General features: G+C 36.5%; 1 protein-coding gene across 4 annotated transcripts; it reads right to left on the bottom strand.

Moving 5' to 3' along the window:
* Positions 1-100: 100 nt before the first annotated feature.
* On the bottom strand, positions 101-25,775 carry mctp2b (multiple C2 domains, transmembrane 2b). Of its 4 annotated transcripts, none has more exons than XM_055154482.1 (24): positions 25,615-25,775; positions 23,873-24,070; positions 20,170-20,697; positions 18,389-18,445; positions 17,831-17,945; positions 15,953-16,095; positions 15,758-15,834; positions 14,705-14,819; positions 14,533-14,559; positions 12,832-13,002; positions 12,160-12,290; positions 11,797-11,983; positions 11,090-11,183; positions 10,911-11,013; positions 10,715-10,817; positions 10,440-10,541; positions 10,147-10,221; positions 8,976-9,095; positions 6,336-6,449; positions 5,279-5,320; positions 3,291-3,400; positions 3,036-3,145; positions 2,599-2,696; positions 101-1,055 (listed from the first exon to the last, which is right to left on the bottom strand). In XM_055154482.1, exons 3-24 carry the CDS (start codon positions 20,647-20,649, stop codon positions 1,008-1,010), a joined length of 2,622 nt encoding a protein of 873 aa, XP_055010457.1. In that variant the 5' UTR covers positions 20,650-20,697; positions 23,873-24,070; positions 25,615-25,775; the 3' UTR covers positions 101-1,007. The 4 variants fall into 4 exon arrangements, with proteins under 4 accessions (XP_055010457.1, XP_055010458.1, XP_055010459.1 ...); XM_055154483.1 differs by having other exon boundaries at positions 23,881-24,070; XM_055154484.1 differs by having other exon boundaries at positions 25,517-25,771.
* Between the last annotated feature and the right edge of the window lie 1,260 nt (positions 25,776-27,035).

Genomic DNA, 27,035 nt, shown 5'->3' with positions numbered 1-27,035 from the left:
GCCTAGCACCACTTCATGAAAGCCTAATGAAGAGACGTGCTCAGATGTGTATGGGGCTATTAGACACATTCCTGTAGCAGAGGCAGGCGCACAGACAAAAGGAGGTTGAGTTTTTATTGCTGATGGATATGAGAGGCAGACAGATTTCAGCGGAACAGTCATTAATAAATAGTGTATTACAGAGTTGCTGAGATTTTGTTCAAGAGCAAAGGGTATAATACCAAGAGGAGTGCAATGCAAGTTTGATAACGGTTCAACCAAAAGCAAAATAATAAAAGTGACATAAATACCGAAGCATGATGAAATGAACCGGAGTAAAACGGGTGTATGATTTGCTTGTGGAACATATAATTTAATCTGGCATTCTATTTATAATACCCATTGCTGTGTATCTGTCACGCCGTCATGCTTTTATATGGTGATCCCACATAGTAAGCCTTTATATAGAAAATACACTCTATCGATATGTCTTACATTCAGAAATATAAAATACAATGAAAATAGGAAAACCAAATAAAAGATCAAGTAAACTGTACAATACAATCTTATATGAGGTCATAAGAGCTGAAATGTAAATATAAAATACATACATATACAATGGTACCACTTTATAACTATACCTTAATTAGCCTTAATGAAGAATGAGCAAAAACTGAATTCAAAATGAACAAAGTTTATTAAGAATGATTCTGGCTAAGAAACTACTTAGGGATAGGAGTTAGTGTTAGGGTATTAATTAAGTAAGTATTAAGCCTAAATCATTCTTAATAAACTAATTGTTTATTATAAATTAAATCTTTTTCATGCTTTATTAAGACAACTTAAAGTAGCTATTATTATTAATGTTACCGATGCAGCATGAGGATGAAACTAAATTTTTACATCTTTGGTTGAAATACATTTTTCCATTCACTGCAGAATTACATTTGAAAATGTATCACACGTCAAAGAACAAAGTGCTCATCCACCTCCTTGTGCAAAGAGCAGCATCATGTTTCTTTCACAGACTACGAGGTCCTCTTCCTCTTGGTGCCTCTGGTCGTACTATACTGCACCTGAACAAGACAAAACATAAACAATGTAAATAAGTAACTGGACCTAACCTAAAGTTATAATTTCTGTTATCATCTGCTTCAAAGAATAGGTTGGGTCATTGTTTCGGATAAAATATCAACACATGTTTCACAAATTTTCAACTCTATCATTTATGTAAGTGATTGGGTCCTCTGATTTTCCTGTATTAATCTGTTAATTTTCCATAATTAATATTACAAGTCCATCACTTTATGCCTTTGACAGATGTTTGATTTTGTGTTGATGCTGAACTTTCCTCCAGACTTATTTATATTAATTAATATATTAATTGTGGGGTCCTCAGCAAATCCTCTGTCAGTAAAAGCATGTGGTTACAAGTTCAGGCATTGAAGGAAGAAGTTTGTCTATATGACATAATGTTTTTGATGAAATTACATCAAAGTTAAAAATTAGGATCAAATTAAAATTAAGATAAAAATATGATCATTTTGTCATATTGCAAAGCCAAAGTCAAAACCAATATCCAGTATTTGCAACCTATATTCAATATCAAGGCCCATAAATAGTAGTTAAGCTCTCAAACGTATTTTACTTTGAATTTAATACTAAAAAAAATAATGACAATATCTTCCTGTGGAAAGTATACTTTATGATACAAAAACCAACTCATACTTCTATTTCAATTGTAAGTCTCATTATGTTTTTTTTCTTTACAAAAAGGAATTAGAACTGAGTTCTAAAAAAGAATAACTCTATCTATGTCATTGACACCAAAAATTCCATCCAAAATTCAGGGACCACTTATTCTGGCAGTTTAAACCTTAATATAACAAATTAAGAATGTCATTTATGTTTTATTAGTCTAACTGTAACCACTGAAAATGAGGCAAGCTTTGACCCTTGTTTACAGAATGGAAATGTGAGGGATGGAATTACCTCTGCATATGTCATATCTGCTGTCTGTGTCCAACCAGTATGTCAAATTATAAACTTTCCCAAAATAAAAAACTAAAAAAACTAGGTAAGATTTTTTGTAAAATCTTGAATAGAATGATGCTATGTTTTAATGAAATGAGTAGTCTAACCTGTCATATGCACTTTCAGACACACTCCAGACTCACACACAGACTAGGAGACAAACAGGGTCAAACAGGCCCAAGACAGAGGACAGTGATGAGGAAAAAATACAAGGAGATCTGGACAAGATACACCAAATGCTCGCTGGGTTTCTGACTGATGCTGTAGTTAGTAAGAAGTTACATTTATCCTGCTAAGTTCTGTCCCCTCAGAGCGCAGCGAGGAGAGCAGTCTCTGAGTGAGTTCAGTGGTGAGACAGCAGAATGTCCTGTAGAAGCATGGGAACAGGCAGCTGTGCAAAGACCTCCACCAGGGATGTATCATGACCAAAACACAACAGAAATTATACGCGGCTGCATAATTATACAGGCTGGGCTAATTATACAGAAAAGAGTGAAGAATGCCTGGGAGTTGTTCTCGCATGGTGCAAAGCTGCGGGGCGGTGGGATTTGAGGCTTCCTGGCTGCCTGATCCGTGGGGGCTTACCTTCTGCACATCTGAAGGCACTCGGGACAGGAAATCGAGCACTTCGTTGTTGTCGATGCTGTACGGGTTCCGTAATTTCTTGGTGAATTTATTGATACCTAAAACAGAGATTCACACCAACGTATCATTAGAGGGAGTCCCTCGCCGCTGTGCTCTTTGTTTCCACACAAACAAATCTCTGCACATGAGACACATGCTGTCCACCAAATCCTGCTCAAGTGCCGTTTGCCTTTTAACTGTTTTTACTTTCACTTCGCCAACCACCACCAGACACTATATTATGCACTTATCTTGAACAACAGGTTTTATGCAGACTATCAGAGCCCTCGTAAATAAATAAGCATGTAAAATATAAAGTGAATGGAGATATGGACGACAAAAAAGCAGCAGGTATGTTTGAAACCAAGCGTCACACAAGTGGTACTGGTGAGACTCACCCCAGACTAAAATGATGTAACGAATTGGGATGAAGTACGTGAGCACAGTGGCGATGACAAAGATGATAAAAGCCAAGCAGGACAGGAATGGCACAGACCAGTTGAATGTGCTAAGGAATAAAACACAAAAGATAAGTACAATAATATAACAGGACACAATAATAAGTAATAGCAATAAGTGAGTAAAATAAACTGAACTACACAGGGACTGAAAATAAATAAAATAGTTCAGGAATTGCTAATAAAATAACTCACTTTTTAATCCTCTCTCCGAAGCAGGCGATCTCATCGAGGATATTTTGAACTAAAATGACAGTGTCTTGGACCATGTGAATTTTGTCTAACAGACCTTTCTTCTCTGATTCCTTAAAAAAAAAAGCACATAATAGTAGAAATATAAATATACAGAGAAATGATACTGATACTTTTATGTTTTGTTTTTGGATAATATAATAATGGTAAAATAATGAATTTTGGGAGATAGCATGGAATAAATGTGCGCGAGTTACAAACCCCAGCGTCTCACTATTAGGTCCACGGATTAGTTTGGCGAGTCACTGAGCCTGATCTTAATATTTATTTAATGGGGTAGCTCTAAGGATGCACGCCTTATTTTATACATATATTTTGCATACAATATCTGGAGTGACTGACAGTTTAGACTCCATATAAAACTGTGAGAAGACAAATGTGTAAGTACAGCCGTATTAATAAAAGCGTTCAAAGCTGCTCTGTAGGATGTCTATAAATCCCAAATACAAAGGCGCATATTATGTGAACAAGTTTTGAAAGGGCTTTTTTGAAGTGGTAGCTCTTGAGAGTGGGACTGGGCTGCACATTATAAAAGCGATAAAGCTCCGTTCTCAGGCTCATCCAGATCCCAGAGGGGAAGGGGGGCTTTAAAGTAAACAACAGACTAGACACCAGTGCGGATCTGAGGATGTGTGGAGAGAGCCAGTGTCCACATCAAACACACACTCACTGCTCCGGGTGAAGACTCCGGAGAGGGGCCGGCGTCAGCAGGATGCGGGGGGGGGACACTGTTTATCAGCCAAAGTCATGGTCTTTGTCATGGGCCCAACTTAGTGAAACTGCTGGTGATGTGACAAAGAATTATAACTAGCTCTAAGCCATACTAGTGTTTGGGAAAGAGCCACAATGTGTCCAAATGTCATAAAACATTTAATATTGCTATTTCAAATGCACGGTGCACAGAGGAAGACTGAAATCATTATTTTAAATATGTATGCAGTATATGAAAAAATACAGGAATCATTTATGGATCTGAATCATGCTTTGTGCCACTAAAGAAAAAACTTTTAACATTTTGCAAATTTCCTGTGGCAATTAAGTTAATACAACAAACAAACAAAACAAATAAGCATGCAATATTAAAATAAGTTCAGTGTAAAAAAAAACATAAAAACTAATATATGTATCTGTGTATCCTGTATATATGTGAATCTTAAACATTACGTGTTATTATATTTCATATGATACTGCTACAACACAATGTTTGCATCTTACAGAATACAATATAAGATATCTGTTGTTTAGTTTAATTATCACAATTTCCTCTAGAACAAAATCATGTGTTTTAAATGACTCTGATTCTGCTTTTGGAATGTGTTGTGTTGCATTATGCTTATTCTCTTTAGAGTCAGCTGACTTCCATCCATCCAATGGCCTTGTCCCATCCCATCAACTGTCTGCAATGTCTGCTACAACTGCATGTCCAAGTAATATTAGAGTGGATGACTCCAGCCTATATCCAGCCCTGAGCAGCAGTTTCAACTGTGCTGACAGCGCAGTCCATTCACGACACCTACAATAAACTGCTGTCATTCTGATGAAATATATCGCCGCCTAAAAGCGTGGTAACACTTTCCACTCGAGCAGGCATTAAAAGCATGCCTAAGTACTGTCATTAGTTCCATATTGATGGTATTATATGGTGTATAAGCTTAGGGACTTTCCCAAATGCAGCACAGCCCCTCGGCCCACCCCTTTATTACCATATGAATGTGTGGTGACATGTGGAAGCCAGTCTGTGAGGTCTTTATTAAGCCTCAATGTCTGTCTGACAACCGCAAGTTTACTAAATTAGAAGAAGTTGTCAAGTGCTAAAATCTCAAAAATAACAATTGGGTTTCCTAGATTACAGACATTTTACTCAGTTTTTAGAAAATTCTTATAATTCACAGCAAGGGGAACCTTCGATTAGCATACACATACACACATACCTTTTCATCTTCGTCCTCCTCATCGGCCACATCCATATTTTCCTTCAAAAGTGAAAGTAAAAATGACTTAGTACAGACATTTAAATTTTAGTCTATGACTTAAAGAAGTGGCTATTACAATTGCTAGTGTGAGGTTGACCCTGAGGTCTGCCTGCATAGTCTCTCGCTGTCATTTGTGGACACAGCGCACACAGTTTTCCCACGGAACATGAACACATCTTGAGGTAAGGGAAATTAAACTTAACATAATTCATTTAAATTCACTATAAAACTATCATCACATGGCCATTATACAAGCATAAAAGTGGTCTTTTGGTAAATAATTTCCAGTTACTAAACAGTTCATTAAATTTGACATGTGCAGTCTCAGTGGTAATAATAGCAATTAGCAGCTCTTTTCAGTGTCTATATTTGTAGCGCGTCAGAAGTAGCAGTGGATTTTGTAATTTATGTATTTCTAAGTGCTTCTTTTAAGTACTACAGAATGACACATTTGAGTGATCAGGGCTCTTTCAGTACAGCAAGACCACACGTTAATTGGTTTAGTAGTAGGACAGTTTAATTCTCAAAAAGGGTAAATAAATGTAAAATTTTAAATAATATTGTTATTGGTCTTCAAAAATTAACATAGATCTATTCTCAGATCTAACTATAAATATTTTATTGTTGCTTTTTCACGCCTCTGGCATTTGTACTACTATATTGTACTAATGTGTGCATGTGTTCCCACTCCTTTTTGAATGTGTTAATATTTAACAACTATAATTATAATGGACTATAGTATTTTATTTACTTACTTTAATATCTTAATTCATTTTTATAAGCTTTGCACATTAGAAGCGGCAAATCTATCCAGCATATAATAGGCTTTATTGCTTTTAAAAAATTCTATTATTAAGATAATAATTTATTTCATTCAAGGATGTGTAATTCATTATTGCCTTTTATTGATTCAAAACTGTTTCTGTTTCTGTTTGCAGTTGGTGTTAATTTAAACATAAAAGTAATAAGTTCTCTTTATACAAAATAAAAAAGGCAAAATAGACAAAATACAAACCAGATCTTGACTGGCCGGAGAAGACCGAATTTTCATATATTTCCATGAGATGAGTCCGACCAGGAAGAGCGGCAGCATGTAAAACTCCCAGTTCCACACCACCACAACAAACAACTGCAAAGACAAAAACACAAGTATGTGATTTAGTACATTATGTAATTGATATTTGCTAACATTATTTATTAAGGCATAATTACTTTGAAGTTTAATTTCAAAACCATTTAGCTTAATTGTGCTGTTTAATGTCATAGGGAAAGCCTTACGTTTATCATAACCTTATGATAACTCATCTTAAATACATGTAGGGATGTCACAATATGAAGTTTTAGAGAGAAAAAAGGTGAAAAGAAACATTCCAATTAGATTTTTTACAACTACTGACACAGCATTAACATTTCTTTCATTACTGCTGTCTAACAGATCAGCATTCGTCTAGTATGTGACCAGCTTTATGAAATCAAACCTTCTGAATGATTAAGTTAATGTGACATAATTATACATATAGGCTTACTCTTTCTGATTATATATTGACTTTAAATGGCTTCATTTTTGCATCTAAATTTTCCTTTTGATTATAATGTTACCTTAATAATCACGATTATCAAGTAACCAAATCATCTAAACATTCCTAATTACATGTTTGAAATATTTGTCTATAAACATACTAATATATCTAATTCATTACTAGTTCATTCTAGCCTAACATTCTCTCACTCTGTTCCCACTGACTGACATGAGCATCATAAACATAATTGCTGGCTCTATAATCATGGCTGTATTAATAAAGCTGACCGCGCCATTTGTTGCAGCCACATGGAGTCTCTGTGTGACATTCCTCGCGCCGCTGCTGCTACATGTGCGCGCATAAATGGATAAGAGGATATTATGTCTCGATTGGCTGAATCAAAGTATGAAATAATCCAGACACAGGAGCCACATTTGCCAAAGTGGCAGAGGGCCAAATTCAGGGGGTGGAATTTATTTTTTTACTTTTTTTTTTATTGCTAATAAAAAAAATGCACATCTGGTCAAGACATCACTCTCCTTTGAGGCATTAAAGGTTGGTACTACTCCTGCCCCATCCACCCACCGCTAACATTACCAACGCTACTACTACCACCAGTGGATTTAATGTGCAAAAAGCCAAGCACGCTCTGCTCTGTGTTATCAGCGGCCAAAATCAGGGTCTGGGAGCAGAGCTGAACCCCCCTCCTCCCTGAAGGGGTTATGTGTTATTAGTGGGGACTTTGTAATGACTGAGGGCACAGGGAATGGAGAGACAGCAGTGTCACGCTTTAGTGGAACTGTATACGCCGCCCGTAAAGATGCTGATAATTGTAAAGGTTGAAAGGCATGAAGGGGCAGAGGACAGGGGCCGATGCGGTGTTCTGGAAATGCAATTGAGATCAGAGGAAATAAAAAAATGAAAGGGCAGATAATGTCAGAAGAGCTACTGTACAGAGGGGTGGTATGTTCGCAGGCAGTGGTGGGATTTTCAGGGCCGGAGCCTAACAATGGGTTTGCATAGTACAGCAGTAATCCAAGAGCACAAGAGTAACGCATGCTATGTATTACTGAGTGTATGCAAAAAATGTAGCTATGAGTGTGTTGAATGATTGATTGTTATTACTATGTGTTTTATTTTATTTATATAAATTGCTATAAAATGCAACATTTTCTTGAGGTATAAAGCTAGATTTGTTCAGTAGCTTTCTTTCAAGTTCTTACATAAATACTTATAATAATCTTTGTTAAATGTAGCGACTTTTCAATTTGCAATTTTGATTAAATTGCGATTAATCTCGCAACTGTGAACTATAGTTTAATCTAAATTGTAACTTATAATAGCCACTATAGTTTAGGTGAGAATCCTGAATGATGACAGTGCAGGGGCTACATCCATCTTACTGCTGCATCTCCATCTTCAACAGCACCTGAACAAACTGTACCATTGGCTGAAGTACAGTTTCCGCTCATCAGCATCACAAGACATTCCTCAGAAGCCAAGCAAAGCCTTAGTGCCATCTATAGGCGGACAGGTGTAAAAACAAAAGGAACTTTGGATGACCTTGATTGCCTGCATAGTTAATACATACCGCGCTGTGTGCCATCTTTATCAGCCTAGATGTGGAGGAAAATAATGTCGAAGAGATCAGCACCCACTTTAAGAAGGTGTGCTAAAAGACTGCCCCTCTATTTCAGTCTTCACAGCTGCTTAGCACTTGTAAGCGACAATGGTAGGAAGGGAAATCAGCCTTATCTCCACAGAGCTTTTTAATTGGACTTGTGTCTGTGTAATGGGCTCCAAATCAAACTGAGCACAGACTGGACCGAGGGTTAATGAGTTGTCAGAGATGTAGAATAAAAATAGACTGCATTTCGTCTCCACCGGGACTCCTCTCTCTCCAGCTGAGGCTTAACTCGGCCTCCGCACAGGCACGCAAACGTCGAGAGCGGCCATTCCGACACGGAGATGGGGCCAGGGCTGCAGTTTCGACTCAGCCCAACGCAGCATCGATTAAGATTCTCAGAAGAAGGGTTCAAGTGGAGGTTGGCCAGGCTGCACTTGTATTCTGCAGCTCGGAGGAGAGACACAGAGAAATGCAGATAGTGTGTTGATAAGTAGTTAAGCCACTTTACCAAGAAGGCGAGCAGGCTCCTCTGAGTATTCTCCCACTGGAAGCAGCTTTTGATGTACTGCAGTGCAGACATGATAGCCCTCAACAGTGTCTGAACGCGCATCACATTTCGAGCCAGGGCCTGAAAGATATATGAGTATGAAATTAGATTTTTACAAGGTGTAACTGAATGGTGCTCGATTGAATTGCAGTTAAATGAAAAGCACATAGGTATATGCCAATACATTTGTAGTGAATGTATATCTGACAGTAGAGGTGGAAGATATACTGAAAAATGCGTAATATTGAAACTAATATTTTGGAGATTGCTAAATTAGAATTAAAGGGTATATTGTGTATAATAAATAACATTAAAAACCTCAAAAAGACACAGAAATGTCTAGTGTAATCACCCAAACAAGCCCTTTTGGGGTTCATTTTTTAATCCATTTACATTTTGTGCGATACTGATACCTCAGCTGAGACATTTAATGGTACATTTTGGCCCATTCACACATTATTAAAATATTGTCTGAATATTGTTACTGAGATAATGAAAAAAATCATGAAATAATAGTCAATATTGCCCAGCCGTATCTGATGAGATAGTGATTTGGATGAGCCATAGTAGTCAGTGGGCAAAGAAAAGACTCAGTAATGTGACCTAATTTTTTCAACCAACTTCAAACATTAAAATCGGAGAGAAATCCTAACTTGGTCCCTGGTGTGTTAACCAATTTTGGCATTAATAAGCATTGTATTGTCTCCTAACAAAGAGTCTTTGTGCAGTGGATAGACAGTCAGGCACCCCGTCTCGCGCCCTGTCCTGCACACTGTATATCAAACTAATGTAGCAGAACAGCGAGCAGGAACTCTGTCACAGCCGGGGTCAATTACAGCCCCAGCAAACTCATTCCGACCAATCTAAGTCCTGGCTTCTGTGTTTTTGGCTCTTCTAGGACAATCAAACTTAAGTGGTTTCAAAATCAGTTCACACAAAAACATATTTGGCAATAAACATAAAAACATGGATCTATTTTATGTTTTACTTAGGTATTCCACCCAATATTGACCTCTCACCTTTGACCTCCTTAGTGCTGCTTGGTGGTAATGTGATTGTGCATCAGTTTGCACAAATCTGATATTATTTTACTGATGTATTTAGCCACACATAAAAATGTAAAAGTACAAACCTTTTTGGAAAATTTTGGATTATCTTCAATAAAAAGCCTCTCTTTCGGTTGAAATGTTCTTATACTTGCTTTGATCTGAAAATACAAAAGAAGTGGTTAATCACATTTGGCATAAAATGTGTATTTTTCTAATTATGTTTTGAATGAATATGATGTTGTATATTTATTAAAAGCATATTTGATTAAAAAAAGAAGACTGTTTTGATATGGATTGCCTTGTTCCCAGTTTATTATACAATTATTTACTGGTCAAAGTCTTACCGTACACTCCAGTAAATTGTGGGTTCACTTACAGGGTTAAAGATGACCTCCAGCTCCAGAGTGATGCTCCCCTTTGACAGGCCGCTCAGGTCCTGTTTTAACAGTGGGAGTGTGATCTGTTGTCCCCCCCGGATCTGCAGGACAGAAAGGGCACAAGGTGAGGAGCAGAGCCATGAACCTGACCAGCAGTCACAGTGCATTACATCTTAGCAAGTCTCCAACCTGCTGTAGTGAAAGCCCACTTTTCACTTTCATTTAAGCTAAAGGTGTAAATATGTTACTGAGACAATGATGTGAGATACTGTACCGAAAGCAGAGGAATGGCAACTTTCCCCAAAAAGTCTGGCGCCTTGTCCCCATCCTCATCAAAGACCGTCACCATCAGAACATCGTGAATGTCTTTGACAGGGCTGTGGACAGACATGAAGGCCAAATACATCACTCCAAATATTCAGCATAAAACATTACAAAAGCATGTCTGCAGTTTTTTCTCCCATACTGACAGTGTAATCACTTTATTCCACTCTGGGTACAGGGTTTTGTAGACTGTGTGCGTCTGAAGCCTGTCGTTTCCCAAGTCCAACACACAGAAAGGATCACTTTTCCCTAAAGAGAGTATTGTGTGTAGATGTGTCAAACAAGAGTGGACAAAATGAATAAATAAAACACTAACTTTACAAACCATTTATATCAGCTGCTATCAAGTCTGAAGCTTTCAGGATTTTCACTTGAAGAAAACCAACATCATGCAAATTTTTTAAAGATCTCTTCAAACTCTGGTGAAAGAAGGACAAAAAAATCTAATGAGTTTAAATATTATATCTATTGTAAATTAACTTGAGCAAAGAACGAAACCTGAATAAACCCAAATTAATGCAAATTATACCAGCCTTTTATTTAACAACAGTGAAAAAAAAACTGTTATATGTTTTATTTAAATATTAAAAGAATATTCATGTTGGCATTCATCTGATCGAGGCCAAAAAATTTTTAAAGTTTCTGTCAAATACTGCCACCACTTGGCAAGCTGTTAAAATACAAAAATATAAAGCAATTCAATTGAACAATTAAAAATAAATGTAAAAAGTTGCTCAAATCTTTATAGCATGTAGTTGAAGAATGGCAAGTGAATAAATTGATCTTATTGCTTGTCATATTCTATGAGCACTAAAAAAATAAATAAATAAATAATAATGTACAAGGGAAAAAAATCTAGCAATTTCAAATTTTATGTTACGGTCTGTAATACAATTTTAAAATTCAGACTAAAACTAAGTATCAGGAATGTAACTTTTGAGATGGATGCTAAATGAGACAGTTATGATATTTGCAAGCTGTGTGGACCCGTCATGCAAAGTTGTAGCAACGTGCAGATGTGTGGGTACTGACATAGTTCTCCAGCTGGCTCTGTCTTTCACGTGGTTCGTCAAGCGGCGCGGCGCACAGGTCGGACAGGGAGACGCCACTGCACGCGCTTAGCTCCACCAGGAAGAGCACACGGCCCCTCCCATGCTCCAGCACGTGCGTGAAGAGCTTCCTTTGATTGACAGAGATCTGGGACAGGTTCACTTCACACCTGCTCACAACAAAAAACACACCTCGAATTCAGGAAACAGCACACCTGCTTCTTTACACAGGTCCAATTTGCATTTACTAACAACATTTCACAGAATTTGCATATTTGATACACTGTGAAAGTTTAAAGGTTTTTTTTGTGGAAGAACATAAAACAGTGTGCATAGGTTTACTCACACTCCCAGACACTCCTCAGTCTTGCGTCCCTCCTTAGACCAGACTTCCACCTCCATAATGTCCGGACTGTCGAAGAACTGGTTAAATGTGAACTTCTCCTTCCACTGTGGATTGGCCATTTTGCTTTTACTCTAAAAAACAATGTTTATATATTATTACGCAGCAGGACTAAATGGTAAATCCATGTAATCCCTCAGTTGTCCATGTAAGTACAATTCTGTCAGAACTGAGGATGCTGCTTGGATGAGTGATGGAATATATTCACTCCTCAAACTTTTGTTCAGTTGACAGAATTCACTTTTCATTTGCAATGCTTGAAAAACATAAACTAAAAAAAAACAACAACTTCAAATTAATTTGCGATCACAATGACAGAAACTGCAATTATTTATGTAATAGAATGTACTCTGCAAACAACAAATGATTCTGTGCGGTAATGGAAAAGAACTAACCCTGTAGCTTAGACCTTTACAAATATGTTCATCATTTTGTATTTCTAATTTCTCTCAAAATTCGATATGTCCTGAATGTATTTAAAGTAAGCAACATCCATCCATGAATCCTTATTTGGAAAGCATATATCTAATTGCTGAAATTGCTTTCGAAAATGTGCACTTGAATTTGTCTTCCCCAAATTATTGCAGCTTTAACAAAAAAAGTCTGGAAAAGCACCTTGCTTTTAAATCTCTGCTCTCCAAGTCTGAAGGAAACAAAATAGTGCCCCGTTGAAGGCTCCGCAGGCAGGTCCTGGCCCTCCACCAGAGTCACTGTCACCATAGACGTCCACAGCTGGCTCTTCTTTAATGTGTCTGACAGGCGAAAAGTCTGCTGTGGGTTTCCTGACTATGAGAGGAGAACGACCAAATGTAAACAGCAATCACAAAAAATAGAAGGAACTCATATGATTTTACCAAACCAGCAAGTTATAAATACATCACAGATACATTATATGGCATGTTACCAGACTAATTTTTGGGGATTTAAAATTTATTTAGTTTTAATTGGTTTTATAACAGCTGTCACTTTATAACGCCTCTCACTTTAAACAGCTTCAACTGTAATTACTATAATTAGTCATTAATCTATTTGCACTGACAAATGTTTTGCACTTTTGTCCTTCGCACACTGTATATTAAAGTATATTTGTATCTACCTTATTTTGAATGCATCTCTTTATTATTTTTTTAATCATAGTTTAAATTTAATATTATTATTCATTGTTTTATGTTGCACCATGTCGCTGAAGCATATTTCTAATTCCTTCATTGTTCACTGACAATAAAACGTTTTTTGATTCTGATTATGTTTTAATTAGCCTTTTCAAGTGTTAAGATCAGTTAGTACTTTTTCGACCTATTATTATAATGTACATAGGCTTTAATAGATTGTACGTTTTGTTTAACAGAAAACGCATATCACTGGTAGGCCTAAACTGACTAAAGCCTGCAGTAATCCTTTATATAAAATCCTAATAATCTATAGGAGGATAATTAGATGAGCTTCTATTCTGACACAATGCTGCGGGGAGAACTGTTTAACCCTGAATCAATTAAAGCACATCAAATGCACCCTGGTGAACTCTCACACATGTTACACCTCCCCACGCCTATTGCCTAGACACACTTTCAAGTACCAGCATGAGGAATGAGCTAAGAGAATAAGTGGCCATTGCATCAGAAAAATATGTGCATTACTGTAAAATATTATTTCAGTACTGTAAAAAGTACGGAAAAATGGGTACTCAAGTATAAGTACATTTATATGGCTAAGAATGTAATCAGTTACAATGATTGTATTGGTGCCAACTTTATAAAGTATGCAAAATAATAGCTAATTACAACTGCATTGCTAGAATTACCCCAATTACATCTACATGTTTAAAAAAAAATTATGTAAGTACGCAAGAGTACTCAAGAAAGTACAATTATCCAGAAAAGTAGAGTAACACGAGTATTTGTAATTAGTTGCTGTACTTTTCACCCCTGCATATTATAGAGAATTTAAGAGCTATGGTTTTAAAATGGAAACCTATTTATAAGGATTTCAAGGAATTACTTATTAGGGCATACAAATAAATAAACAAACAGAAAGAAAAGAAAAGGGAACTACAGCAGCTAGTAACAAACTACAGCAGTAAGCATGCATCTACCAACTACCAAAGCACAGGCAACAAAGACATATTATACTAGCGCTTTCCCGATCGCTATTTCAACTATGTTATTGTAAAGATTTGCTGCCCTCTTGTGGACAGATTATGCCTAGCTCCTGACCACACTACAGGACCGAGTGAGTTACTTTTCTAATATACTGAGCTATTTTGTATAAGCAAAATATATAGTTTGATATGAATACATTTTGCCTATTATGCCTTACCCTACTGCTGCGTTTTCTGGACCATCGCTGCAACCGTCGCATGCATGTTAGACAGAATGACAGACAGGTTAGTAGGCCGTGGACACAAACACTGGAAAAGCATGCTTCACATATACATAGTGCTGGTTGCTATGGGGATCATGTGTGCTTATTTGAGTATTTGGGAGCATACATTGAATTTCCTGCTGCCTCCATCTCTGAGTGTAAGGGTCATGTCCATAAGCACCAGCCCCATGTCCTCCTCCAGGCTATTCGGGTCGTTCAGTGGCAGGGACATCGTTGTTAGTCTAGGAAAACAGTTGAAAAATAAAATTGATAAGTGGCAAGCTATGTACTTTTAAAGAGCTCATATTATGCTATTGTTTCCTCATCAAAACATACCTGGAGTTACATTTTGTTGCATTTAAACATGTTTAACACACAGCCCTGCATATTTAGACTGAGTTCTTCTCTCAAACAGAAAAACACGTAGATGTAGATAGACTAATAATAAAAGGTTACTTAAACATGTGAAAATGAAACAAAACACAACTCTAGGAATGTTTTTGATGATGTAACAACCTTCTAACATGGCTAAAATCTCACAAGTCAATTTTGAGTAATATAGAACCTTTAAAAGAAAATCTTTTATTTTGTGAACTATGCTACCTACTAGTGCATGTTGGAGAAAATTGAAATAACTCTAGTGTTGTAAAGAGAGGCGTGAGATTGGATGTCTAATAAAACTGATTTACTAAGGAACCTGGAAACTTGAACACATTGGGTATGTGTACATGCATTACAAATATTTGATCATTATCTAAGTTTTGGAGTTATCCGATTATCAAACTGTGCAGGAAAACTATGCAAAAACAAAACAAAGGTGTGACAAAGACAAAGATGAAAGAGAAAATGTTAAAGACTGACTAACACCCTTTACCAGGTGTTGATTATCAGATTTACTTTGTGGATATAAATACATGCCTGTAATATTACCAATCATGTAATAATCAGTGTAATTAAAGGGTGCATCAGTCTGAGAATATTAGGTTGAAGAAAAACTGAACAGGAAGAAACTACAAAATACCAGTCTCATCAATCTGTCACTCCAAAACACTCCTTTAATATATTGTGCTTTGTAGGTTGCTTCAATGTGACTGGCTAAGATAGCACTATTAATGTCCACGTATTATTAAATATATACATTTTGTAAACAAGATTCTCTTTTTACTGCATAGGTACTTACTTGTCCATCTCCAGTTCACTCAGAAGTACACTAGCAGAGCCCATAAAGTCATCAGTTGTTAGATCACGGTCATATACCTGTATTTCAGAACACCACACATTTGTAAGTAATACGTTTTTGCAGTATGTAGTAAAGTTAATTCCAAAACTAATATAAAATCATTTCAAACTTGTAGATGCCTTATAATTGGTTTACCTTAATATAGAGCTTTTGGTTCAGATCTTTGATTGGCATAGAGAAGGTCTCATTCCATAAAGGATTTAGATTTTTATATACAACTTTGCTCTTATAGAACGTCTTTCCGTCCAGTTTAAATTTGACATATGGATCACTTGTACCTGTAAACACAAAAATATGTGTTTAGACCATTTTATTATTTATATCATGTCTGTGCAAGTAAACTATTAACACTAGTGAAGAGCAGTCTACAAAGTGTGATCTTGTGGTTTTTCTGCTTAACTGGCAGGCCACAACATTCTACTAATAACTTGTCATTCTTTGTAAAGTGAAGAATTAACTTGTAATGTTTTGACATATCAATTCGCAACATTCTTTTCTTAACCACTCAGGGCTTATACTTCCACTTTTAACTACACTGCAGAAAAAAATCTTCCTGATCCTTTTTTCTCTGCATTATGTAGATGTGTACAAATAAAACTATGTGGCATAGAGGTAATCCAAACACATACTGAGTGAACATACGTGTGAAGAATAGTGGGTGTGGTGCAGACAGGTTCTAATTTGCAGTGTGGAATCCTGCTCTGGCTACGAATGAGCTGAGCGGCTAACCTGACACTCAGCTGTCTCATGTCCCAGGAGTCAATAACATGAGCTGTAACCAGATATTCACACATGTACAAAAGGCTAAACTCAAAAAGCAAAGCTGCCATGACCTTTCTAAGTAGATATGATTATATATATGATCATATATGTGATTTAATATTTATTACCACAACAAATCAAAGACATGCAGATTTTTATCTATATCTATCTATAGCTATGGTGGTATGAGTGTGGTATGTAAACTAACTTAACAACAGACTTTTACTGCTAGTCAAATATTATTGCATCCAGTTATATGTCTGATTCTACTTTAAGGGTGTACTATGTAACATTTTGGTTGTTCCATCATCTGCTTGTTTCTATGAAGATGTCATTGCTCTGCCTGGAATATTCCACAGTATGACATTAAACAGCTCTATCTTACATTTTTAAAATTACTGGTTGTTTTAATAGCTCAAAAATACCTAGAAAAACAGACATTCTGACCATGAGCATGGTCACCTCTCCACAGATCTAACCTGTAACTTAGTCTGGTTTGGTCTCCATGAAGATTAGAAAGGCTTAATGCCATACTTTGAAACATTACAGACAAAGCAATAACATCTCCATGGAGAAAAGCATTTGACAAGCTCTGAACCAGAAAAGTTACACAATGTACCTTTAAGTAGAAATCTAAGTTTGCATCCAAATTTTAAAAATCCATGCTCATTAAGATGAGGCATGATATGCAGTAATTGAACTGCTTTCTCTTTGTATTATTCTAGACCTTTGACAGCATCTGAATAATTTATCATTTCCCACACAAGACATTCTATCACACTTATAAGATTTAGTGAACTAAGGAAATAAAAGGAAATAAACTGGTTTAAAAAACAGGCATGTGTCCTTGAAACACAAGCACTAATTCACATTGTTGAAGGTTTGACTTTGTCAAATGTAATTTTAAAGTGCCATCAAACATCAAACAACACTTCTTTAAATTGGGAAATTGGGCGATGGTTGAGGTTTCATGTTACACCACAGAATCATCTGAGTGTGGTGTCAGTTGCAAGAGCCATGTCCACATAACCTGCAGTGATGCTTAGTAATGTTTGTTTTGTTTCGCCACAGCCTTTTGCATACACATGCACATAAACACATGTTCAAAATGCCCTATTGTTGGCAGGTTATTGGGTTTTAGTTTTCTGTTTCTGCACACTAGTGTACTGATGTGCACAAAGATAATGAGCCTGTCCATCATCTCAAGTCTATCTGATAAGTGGAGGTGTCAGGGTGAGATAAGGCTGTTACCACATCGGTCTCTGATGACGAGGTTGTGTCCTTCCTTCAGCGTGATGGTCACCAGAAAGGATTTTACAGGCTCAGTGACCTCTGACCCAGCCAGAGTCTCACCGCCCGGCTCAATCTAAACACACATACAAAAGCCAAATAATGAAAACGTCTTCTTATCTGGGCATCACTATTTTGAACTACTACTGAATTGGAAATAAAAAGCACTAAAATATATTCTTTGCTGAACGATGTCCCTTTACTTTTGTTGCATTAATACTGCCATTGCCATTGTCCAAGTCCTTGCTTTATTTTGCAACAGATTTTTAATCTCTATAAAGCTTTTTTTGTGTGAAATTATGTGCTTTAGAGAACAGAGAATCAGGTTAGATTTCCCCCAGTCTAAACCAGGGCAGCTCAAAAACAATAAACAGGCCACACTGAACCACATGTCAGACAGAATGTAGTATTTAGTGGTAGAAGAGCATTTTACATTTGCATTTAAAGAATATATATTCAAAACGCACCCAAGCCATGAACGGAATTTAGACTGCCTAATTATTTCATATAAGCACTTACAGTTTGGGTGTCTCCATTGATGATCATGTCACTGTTCAATTCAGTATTGTCATCTTGCTGCAAGAAGAAAAACAAAGACATTTTAAAAAATTATGTTTTGCTTGTGAAGTCAGTGTTAAAAATGGTGCATGCTGGTTAATCCTTGGAGCATTTATTAGAAATTACTGTATCCTGGGAATTGACTCAGACATAAAACATTGCTCTAGTAACTAAGCAGCTGGTATCAACATTTAGCTACACTGTTTCACACACTATATGGAATCATGTGCACAACTTCAATCTTAACAGAAAGCACTTTAGTGCAAGAAGGCCCACTCAAATCACAGGTCATTACACAAGTTTGGTCAGATTACAGTTCAACTTCTGCTTTGGAAAATTCAAAAAAGTCCATCATTTTGAATCTGTGTAAAAGCAGGGGTATGTTTACTGTGGCATCAATCAGCAAGTCACACAAAACAGGATACTACTCAAATAATGTTCAAGCCACAGCAGTAAAATGTGTTCTAAAATGTCTCCATGAGTCCATATTCATGCATACAAGTCCCCATCACAAAATAGAAAATATGATGAGTAATATCAAACATGTGAAGAGATATAAAGATGTAAAGAGATTTGATCTGGTCAAATAATCTATGTCATGTATGTCATGCTTAATGTGGAGATCATAGTGGCTTATCACAGAGTAGTGCCTTCTGACCCTGGTGATTCTTTTAATGAGCCAGGTACTACTATAAGTAATTTATTATATTTTACACTTCATTTTAAAATTCTCTATGCTGTTTCCCAGCAAATGAAAACAGCTTTGACCTTCACAGCTTGTTCAAATAAAGTTAACATTATCTGTTAAGAACAAAAGTAGACAAATGCAGATTAGCGTGGATGTAGTGTATTTGCCAGATTTTACATGATGAGCACCTGCTGAGAAGACAAGAATTGTATATTATGTGCAGAAAAAAATCTGTTGAGCTGATAGCTTTACATCTATTTGACATTATGAAAAAATTAGCTTTACACTTGATATACAGCAAGTGACTTATGCAATGGCCATCTCTGTGTAGGTTAGCCATCTTTATTGATTCATTCCAGAGTGTGAACTGATAAAATAGACTGAAATAACAGAATAACTTGTACTAGTGCACACAAGCAGCAAGTGCATTGCATGTTCCATATTTACTCTCTAGTTTAGTGCATATCCTTGTTTCTTGTGGGGCTGAGCAGGTGGCAGAGACGTGTCTTGTGACTCTGCAAACACACACACAGTTTATCTAAATCCTCTTGTAAACTATTGATTTTGGGAGGTCTGTAGCATTAAGAAGCGGCAAGTAAAGTTTGAACACTCTTTGCAAATACCACACACCTGACATTTGAGACACTCTTGTGTTTGGATAACCTGTTCCAAAAAATGAACTCTGACAAGATGCCACAGTTTCTAATAAACAAAATTTGCATTTTTAGCTCTTATGTTGTCTAGCTCCGCCAAGTTCTATCGAGTATTAATGAATATGAATATTAATGTAAAGAGGAAAAAGACCATTGGCAAAAGTGCAAATGCATTGACTACACTGGAGTATGTGTAGCTACAATAAATGCAAACATTTAAAATAATGCAAAAAAAAATTAAAAATCAGGCTATGGTGAGAAAAAAAGAAAGTATAAACTGTCAGTCACCACAAAGGATAATCTCTGAGATATCCTAGTAGTTTAGTGGTAGAAATCTACCAGTGTGTGTTAATATAGTATATTATTTAATCATTTCATTTCACTCATTGATTAGCATGTACCTGTTGTGTCTCCCCGGTGGGCTGCTCTGGGCTGTAGATGGTCATGACCTCAGGCAGGCTCAACTCCTCTGGCTCCATGTCTGCAGCACCTCTCAGGTGCCTCTGGCTGAGGTAGCTATCAGAGTTTCTGGAGGAATTCCCATCTGTGCAGTCTGCTGGCACACATAAGACTTGTTCACTCCTCCCTGCTTCCATCCTCAGGCCACTCCCGCCTGCTGCCTGCCTCCTAGCTGTTTTGTTGAGCGGTGTTGAGGGGTTGCTATAGCTGGACATGTCCCTTTTTTGGATGTGTGCGGTGGATGGGAGAGGGACATAGTTGTGTCTAATGTCCGGTACAGAGGAGCTCATGCGGTGGTCTGGGGCCAGCCCAGATTGCAGAGCTCCCTTTTTTGAGGGTGTCTTGTTCCTCAGCAAGTTAGGCAGCAGCGGGTGCACCCTCTGGCGCAGGTGCTTCAAGACCCCTTGCTTTTTGGAGTCCATGATGGAGAGTGCTTCTGTCCAAGTTTAGGAGCTGCACATTCTGGTCATCTGGAAAACAAAAAAAACATCTGGCTGTACTGAAACAGCATATGTAGGATTAATGCTGCCACAAATCCATTATGCAATATTTACACAAAATTATTAAAATTGTGTTTATCTTGTATGCCGATAATTTCACTTTCTTTGTCTATGAATAAATGCATGCATACAGCAAAAATAATGTTGTTGGAAATGATGCAAAAGAAAATCTGCATGAGTGGTTTCCAATATGTTTTTTTCTTGAATACATTGCATTTAACAAATTCAAAAATCATGCCTCCGCGAACCGACCCCGGATAAAGCGGAAGAAAATGGAAAGATGGATGGAAATCAAAGATTAAACAAATTCAAAGTCAAAAATTAAAATACCACAAAATAAGCTACATTGTATGAAAATAGTTGTATTGTTTAGCAAAACTTCTACTTGATTACTTGATACTTGATGATTTTAATCTAAATATAACAAGTTATATTTTTTAAACACTCCCTATATTAGATATCAATGAAGCTCCTAAATTCATTCATTCACCTAAATGGTTTGTTTATGGATGTAGTATTAGTGGTAACAGTGGTGACAAATAAACAAATCTTGGTCTAAACTTAACTGATAAAATGTTTCATGAGCTGAATGAATCACTCAGTTGGTCCACTTGTGCCTCCTGTCATATGTACAACTATTATAATATGTTATTCCAGTTCATATGATACATGGACAGAATATTCAGCTATTTATAACAACAATACAATGGACCTATTTATATCCAATAATTTAACTAACAAAAGAAAAGGTGTGGAAAAGAGAGGAAGCTAAAAAAGAAATGTAAACATCTACTACATGAGTGTAATTATTAACTTGCATTGCCCATAGGAAACAAGAGACAAAGCATGCTTCCTTATGTAGAGGTAACTACTACTCTTCTCATACACCTCACACTTTTTTCATGTCTTTAGTACCGGACTGTTACATAACCTTATGGGTAAAAGCTACAAAGAACAAATAACAAAGCATCAATGTGATCTTCTGCTCCAAGTTTAAGCTGCCGTAGTTCAGTGACCTCAACAATACCAACAACAGCGTTCTAAAACCTGCTTTTAAGATTCAAGCAGCAACATAAGCCTCTTAGTGACATCATACTTTTATTGTCATCAGAGCAGTGTGATTGGTCAGGCTGGGCCGGGCTAACATATTACACAGTAATAATGACAAAGATGAGCTGGCATTCATATGAGTTACAAAACACAATACTAATACACATGTTATTCACCAATTGTCTCGCTGTCACAGAAATGAAGCATAAAGTTACTGCAACAGGTAAATCAAGTTTTTATGTTTTACTCCAAAGGTATGTGAGATGTTGAGAGATGGTCATGTAAATAAAATTCCACACAGTAGGTTGAAAAGGAACCTAGAAAACACTACCGGGTCTATTATATAATGTAAAGGAAAAAAGCATGGGAAAATCTAATGCCTCAGACATCTGCAGCTTACATTCAGAATACTCTGGACTGACCCAAATATAAGGATTAGATAGTGGCTCTCTGAAATGGGCTATAAACAAGTGGGACTGCACTCACAGAAACAAAGAAAATAATAATTATAGTAATTCCAAAAAAAAAACAATGCCAGAAAAGTAACCAGCCATTCAGTAAGAAGATGATGAGAATGGTAAATCTTAAGCAGTAATAAAAAAGGATGAGGACAAATATTTCAATGTCTCTGTCTGTTTCTATGTCTATGTATTTATTTATTTTTTTCTGTTTTTGTTTATTATGACAAAATGTTTAATAAATGTAAATTTTAATTATATCAACCACATGACTTTGATGCCATACAATAAACCCTTAAAGTCATTTATTGTGGCCACATATCTGAATTACACAAATGGTTAAAAGTTGAAGTTTTCGAAGACAAGCATAAGCGGAAGGGTTGTCAAAAGTATCAAAAATTTGATACAAATCAATACTAAAAATAGTATCCAAACTAGATACTCATATGAGCAAGAGCACTAAAAAGTTAAATCAACAGGACAAGAGTCTTCCTGACCACTAATTCACATTTATTGTATGTCTAAATATATAGTTTATCAAGTGGTCCAATAAAAACTATATGCTGTATGATATTTAATTGTTTAACTTGCAGTATGCATGCAGGGTATTTTTTATACATCCCTCTGTGAGTGTGAAACTTTAAATTCTGCTTTGAGGCAGGAGTGTTAAAATGATGTAGCACTTCTAACTGAAGGATGAGTGTTAAAATACTACGCAGTTTTTACTGACATTGTTCATAGTGGAAACTTGGAGGAAGTAAAGTACACATTTGCAGTATAAGATGAAGAACACTGAGCAGCTGCCTAATGATGACCCTTGAAATTAATAATTAACTTCTAATCATCACATTAACCAGGTCTCTAACATGGCAACACCTTTAATGGGCTTTTTATCTGGAAATATTTTGGGTTAAAGCCTTTACCAATGCAATATCAAATCTTAAATGAATGACCGACATTAGATTTTTTACACGCTATCACACCATTTTATAGCCCTGCAATGTTTAATAGAGATGACAGGGTGAATGAAAATGAAAGAGCATGGTACGAGTAAGTAATATAACTACTCAGCTTTGACATGTAGAGATTCACTTTGGATATTTCTATACATTTCAGTGAAAAATAATTTATGTAAAAATTCTGAAACCTGTACTGTTGCAATTGTATTTTACAAACTAAATATTTTGGTAACATTTTACTACACAGATATAGCATGGTAACAGGATAGAAATAGTCATAAATAGGTAATTACATACAAAAATCACACAATTAATCATTTAATGTTGTACTTTGTGGAAAAGGTTATGTGAGAATTAAATATGAAAATCCAATACATTATTTTTAGTTTTTAAGTTACAAATATCTTGTTTTCTGCTGGTACGATGAAGAGGAATGGACTACTTTTTTAAAATCAATAATTAATTTTGTATTTTGTTGTTGGTGTAAAATGAGCAGTTCATTGTAATTCCATATCTACTGAATAAAACAAATGGGAAAATAAATGTAAAACTTGGAAAGAAAGTAATTTGAAGGGTATAATTCTGTAACGAGAATAGACAAAGTTGCCTAAAGTTGGCCTATAGAAACACAGCTGCAAAATACATTCAACCCTCTTCCCTCAGTTACTAAGCTATTACCTGCTAACCTGTGGTCCAGAGCAGTGAGGATGCTGAGGGTTATAAACAAACAGAGTAGAAGTGAAGGCTTCTCAAGTCACGGAAACCCACGAGACTGTCTGGGTCTCCGCTGACACCCCTGTCCGGAGGCCCTGGTCCCTAGGCCATGGTCTGCATCACGTTTCACTCGTTTATCTGGTCCTTGTGCACTGAGCTGGTCTGTTAGGGATACAGCAATACAACAGAAGGACACAGATCAAAGGTTAGAGCGCAAAGCAAACAGCACTATGTACCTACTGTAAATCTATTATGATCATCAGGCATCAGTGTGACGCATGGAATAAGTAGTGTCAGGCCTGCCACAATAAAAAGTTTTCAAGTGTCATACAGTGCTTTTGAAAATATAGCAAAAAGTGATTATTATCAGTTAAAAATGTATAGATTTTTAGTGGGATAAATATTAGAGTAGTTAGAAAAAGCCAATTAGAGCAAATAAAATATAGGCAGAAAAATAACAATCAGCTGCTATGCTAATTATCATAATAGTAGTGTCCAAGTAAAGTCCAAATACTATACAGTGATTTAACATCTAACATTATATGTCTGTGAACTCAAAAAGTTGACAGAATTATTTTTTTTTCTTTTGCTATCTAACATCACAGTAGAAATGGTAATAAAGTTACCATGTATGTGTTTACATGCAGGAAAACACATTAATTATACGATTTCTACAATGCAGCTCTGTAATCAGTTAGCTTTATAGCCTAATATTTTGGTGCAATTGTGGCATTCTTTCCATTATAAGACGTTTGTTTAATCCACAATGCTGCAACAGGCTGGCACATGTAGAAGGAGCAGCTTATGCCAACTTTATTACATAAAAAATGTACAAACATCCAGGAAGAACTAGAGTTTACATAAAAAGACAGATTCCCAAAATGACACATGTTGAACTGAAAAGTCACATAGCATATGAATATTATACAAACTATATTATTGGTATAGTGGTATAATGGTGACTATATTTAGGGGTTTGAATAATAGCAATTGCAAAAAATCAGACTGTTGGATTTACTTCACCTTTACTTGCTTACGTTTTGGTCAAAAAGAAAGTTGAGCAACTATGTTCCAACTGTGTCATGACAGAAGAAGAGTAGTCATTTCCTGAAAGCTGGGGCTTGTGGTTAGTTCTGATAGATGGAGGTGCAGAACTATCACAACGTGGGAAAAGACGTAATAAGTCAGACTGCATAACTAACTTATTAGTCTAACTTTAGTTTGCTTGAGCTGTAGATTTAGACTATATTGTTGTGGCATAAATAGGCTATGAATGAAAACAAGGATTTATGACTAGTTCTATCGTTAGGCTTATTTGTTGTAAGTTGACACACATCACAGATGTAGGTACAAGTGCCTACACCCATTATTAACATAACTGTCTGCTGCAGCACGTTGTTAAAAGTAGTGTCTTTAGCGTATAGTGTATATATATATATGTATATATATACACAGAAATCTAACGCACACTTTTGTACTACGGTCTATTAAATACACCGATGATAAACAGCAGGGCTTTTAGGCGCAAGTTAAGAATTAAGAATAAAGTTAAGAAGCCTGATTTTTTTTTCCCCAGCACACAAAAATAGGGAAGGGCACGTAGCCTACCTGTCCACTAGGGGAAGGTGAGAGCATGTCCGATAAAGGGAGCAATTTACGTCAAGGGAGACGCTCAACTAAAATAAAAGTCTCTCCAACGCATTTACCTTGGAATGATGACTAAAGCTCCACATGTTAAACTGCTATCAGCCTCCCGTCGCCACCATCGTGTCTGTTTAATAGTCCCACATACACGATACCGTCAGAGCAGAAGACTCGGCTGAGGCAGACTTCCTCCTCCTCTTCTCCACACGGTGCATCGGATGTCGTCAAGTTACACGCGCTGTAACGTGCCCCACGTGGAGACCAGAAATGTCAGCTCTCCAAAATAAAAGGACTAGAGGGGTTTCCGTTTAGTGAATACTGTTACCACTTTCATCCCAAGCTATACAAGTTGTAATGCGTAATTTTACTAGGGTGGCCAGATTTTAAAATAAAAAACTAGGACACTCTCGGTGGGAGCGTGCCTATGTTCCCTCAGCCTTATTTTTCCACATTTCTAAGGTCATTTTTTTCTTTCCAAAATTAGGCCCAATGTTCCCCCATTTCCTTTATCACCAATTTGCATCAGATTTTATCCAGCAGCAGTAGACTACAAATGTAATGTAGAGGTTATGGTGCAAAAGACCCTAGGTTTAAATTATTCTGAATCATCCCTTTAAATGCTGTATAAAAATAAAAACAACTTGATTTAGAGTTTATTTTTGAGAAAAATCTTAGAAATAGGGGAACTTAGGGCTGAGGGAATACTGGGCTGACACCCTCTTTCAGTTAGGGGTGGTTAGTAATAAAATTGTAAAATGAGAAACAAACAACATTACAGGAGGGAGAGATAGGATAGGAATAATATCTAGGGTGATCAGACGTCCCCATTTCCTCAGGACAGTCCCAGTTTTGAGCCGTTTGTCCCTTGATTTGTCCCAGTTTTATATAAGAAATGCCCTGGTGTCCCTATTTTTGTCCCTATTTATTAAAAATAGGGACACCAGGGACATCTATAAACACATGCTAGGCGTGAATGGGCCGAGTGCAGAACAATTTTCTTTAATTACGCAGTCGTTTCACAATTTTATTATTACCACCCACCACAACTGGGGGTGTCCCAGCTTTTTTATTTTGAAAACCTGGTCATTCTAATATCTCCAAGGAGTCAAGCAGTTGCAGGTCCTCCACCAGAAAAGTTACATAATGCACCTTTTATTATTTATTTTAGATTAATGACCCAAATTGAAAAACATGATTAATATCCAGACTTTTTAATAACCATGTATTTGTAATAAGCATGTGTGGTTTGGGTACATCTGGGGGACCATGATGTTATATCCAAGGGTCAGAAATTGCCCTTGTATCCAAAAAGTCTCCATCATTCAGGACAGGGAGGCACAATCTGAACCATGACGTAAGCCTAGATAACCTACTGAACTTATTCAGGAGTTGGGTCTGTGTAATTCAAATGACCTAATAAATTAAATCAATTGTTGTACATATTTATAACAGATATAATCCACATTTTTTGAAACTAAATGTT

Source organism: Boleophthalmus pectinirostris, unplaced genomic scaffold (assembly GCF_026225935.1).
Source record: "Boleophthalmus pectinirostris isolate CB_2022bp ecotype Guang Dong unplaced genomic scaffold, ASM2622593v1 HiC_scaffold_19, whole genome shotgun sequence".
Classification (NCBI taxonomy): domain Eukaryota; kingdom Metazoa; phylum Chordata; class Actinopteri; order Gobiiformes; family Gobiidae; genus Boleophthalmus; species Boleophthalmus pectinirostris.
The sequence above is the reverse complement of the archived record's forward strand: the minus strand, read 5'-3'. Positions and strand labels throughout refer to the sequence as shown.

What these genes read in the sequence shown, in the direction of transcription:
- mctp2b (XM_055154482.1), bottom strand. Translation starts at nt 20,649, where the DNA reads ATGGACTCCAAAAAGCAAGGGGTCTTGAAGCACCTGCGCCAGAGGGTG. An exon ending in AGGAGGACGAAGATGAAAAG is followed by an intron (nt 3,401 to 5,278) that starts GTATGTGTGTAT and finishes TTTTTTTTTAAG; the next exon opens with GAATCAGAGAAGAAAGGTCT. An exon ending in TTCGGAGAGAGGATTAAAAA is followed by an intron (nt 3,146 to 3,290) that starts GTGAGTTATTTT and finishes TTTATTCCTTAG; the next exon opens with CACATTCAACTGGTCTGTGC.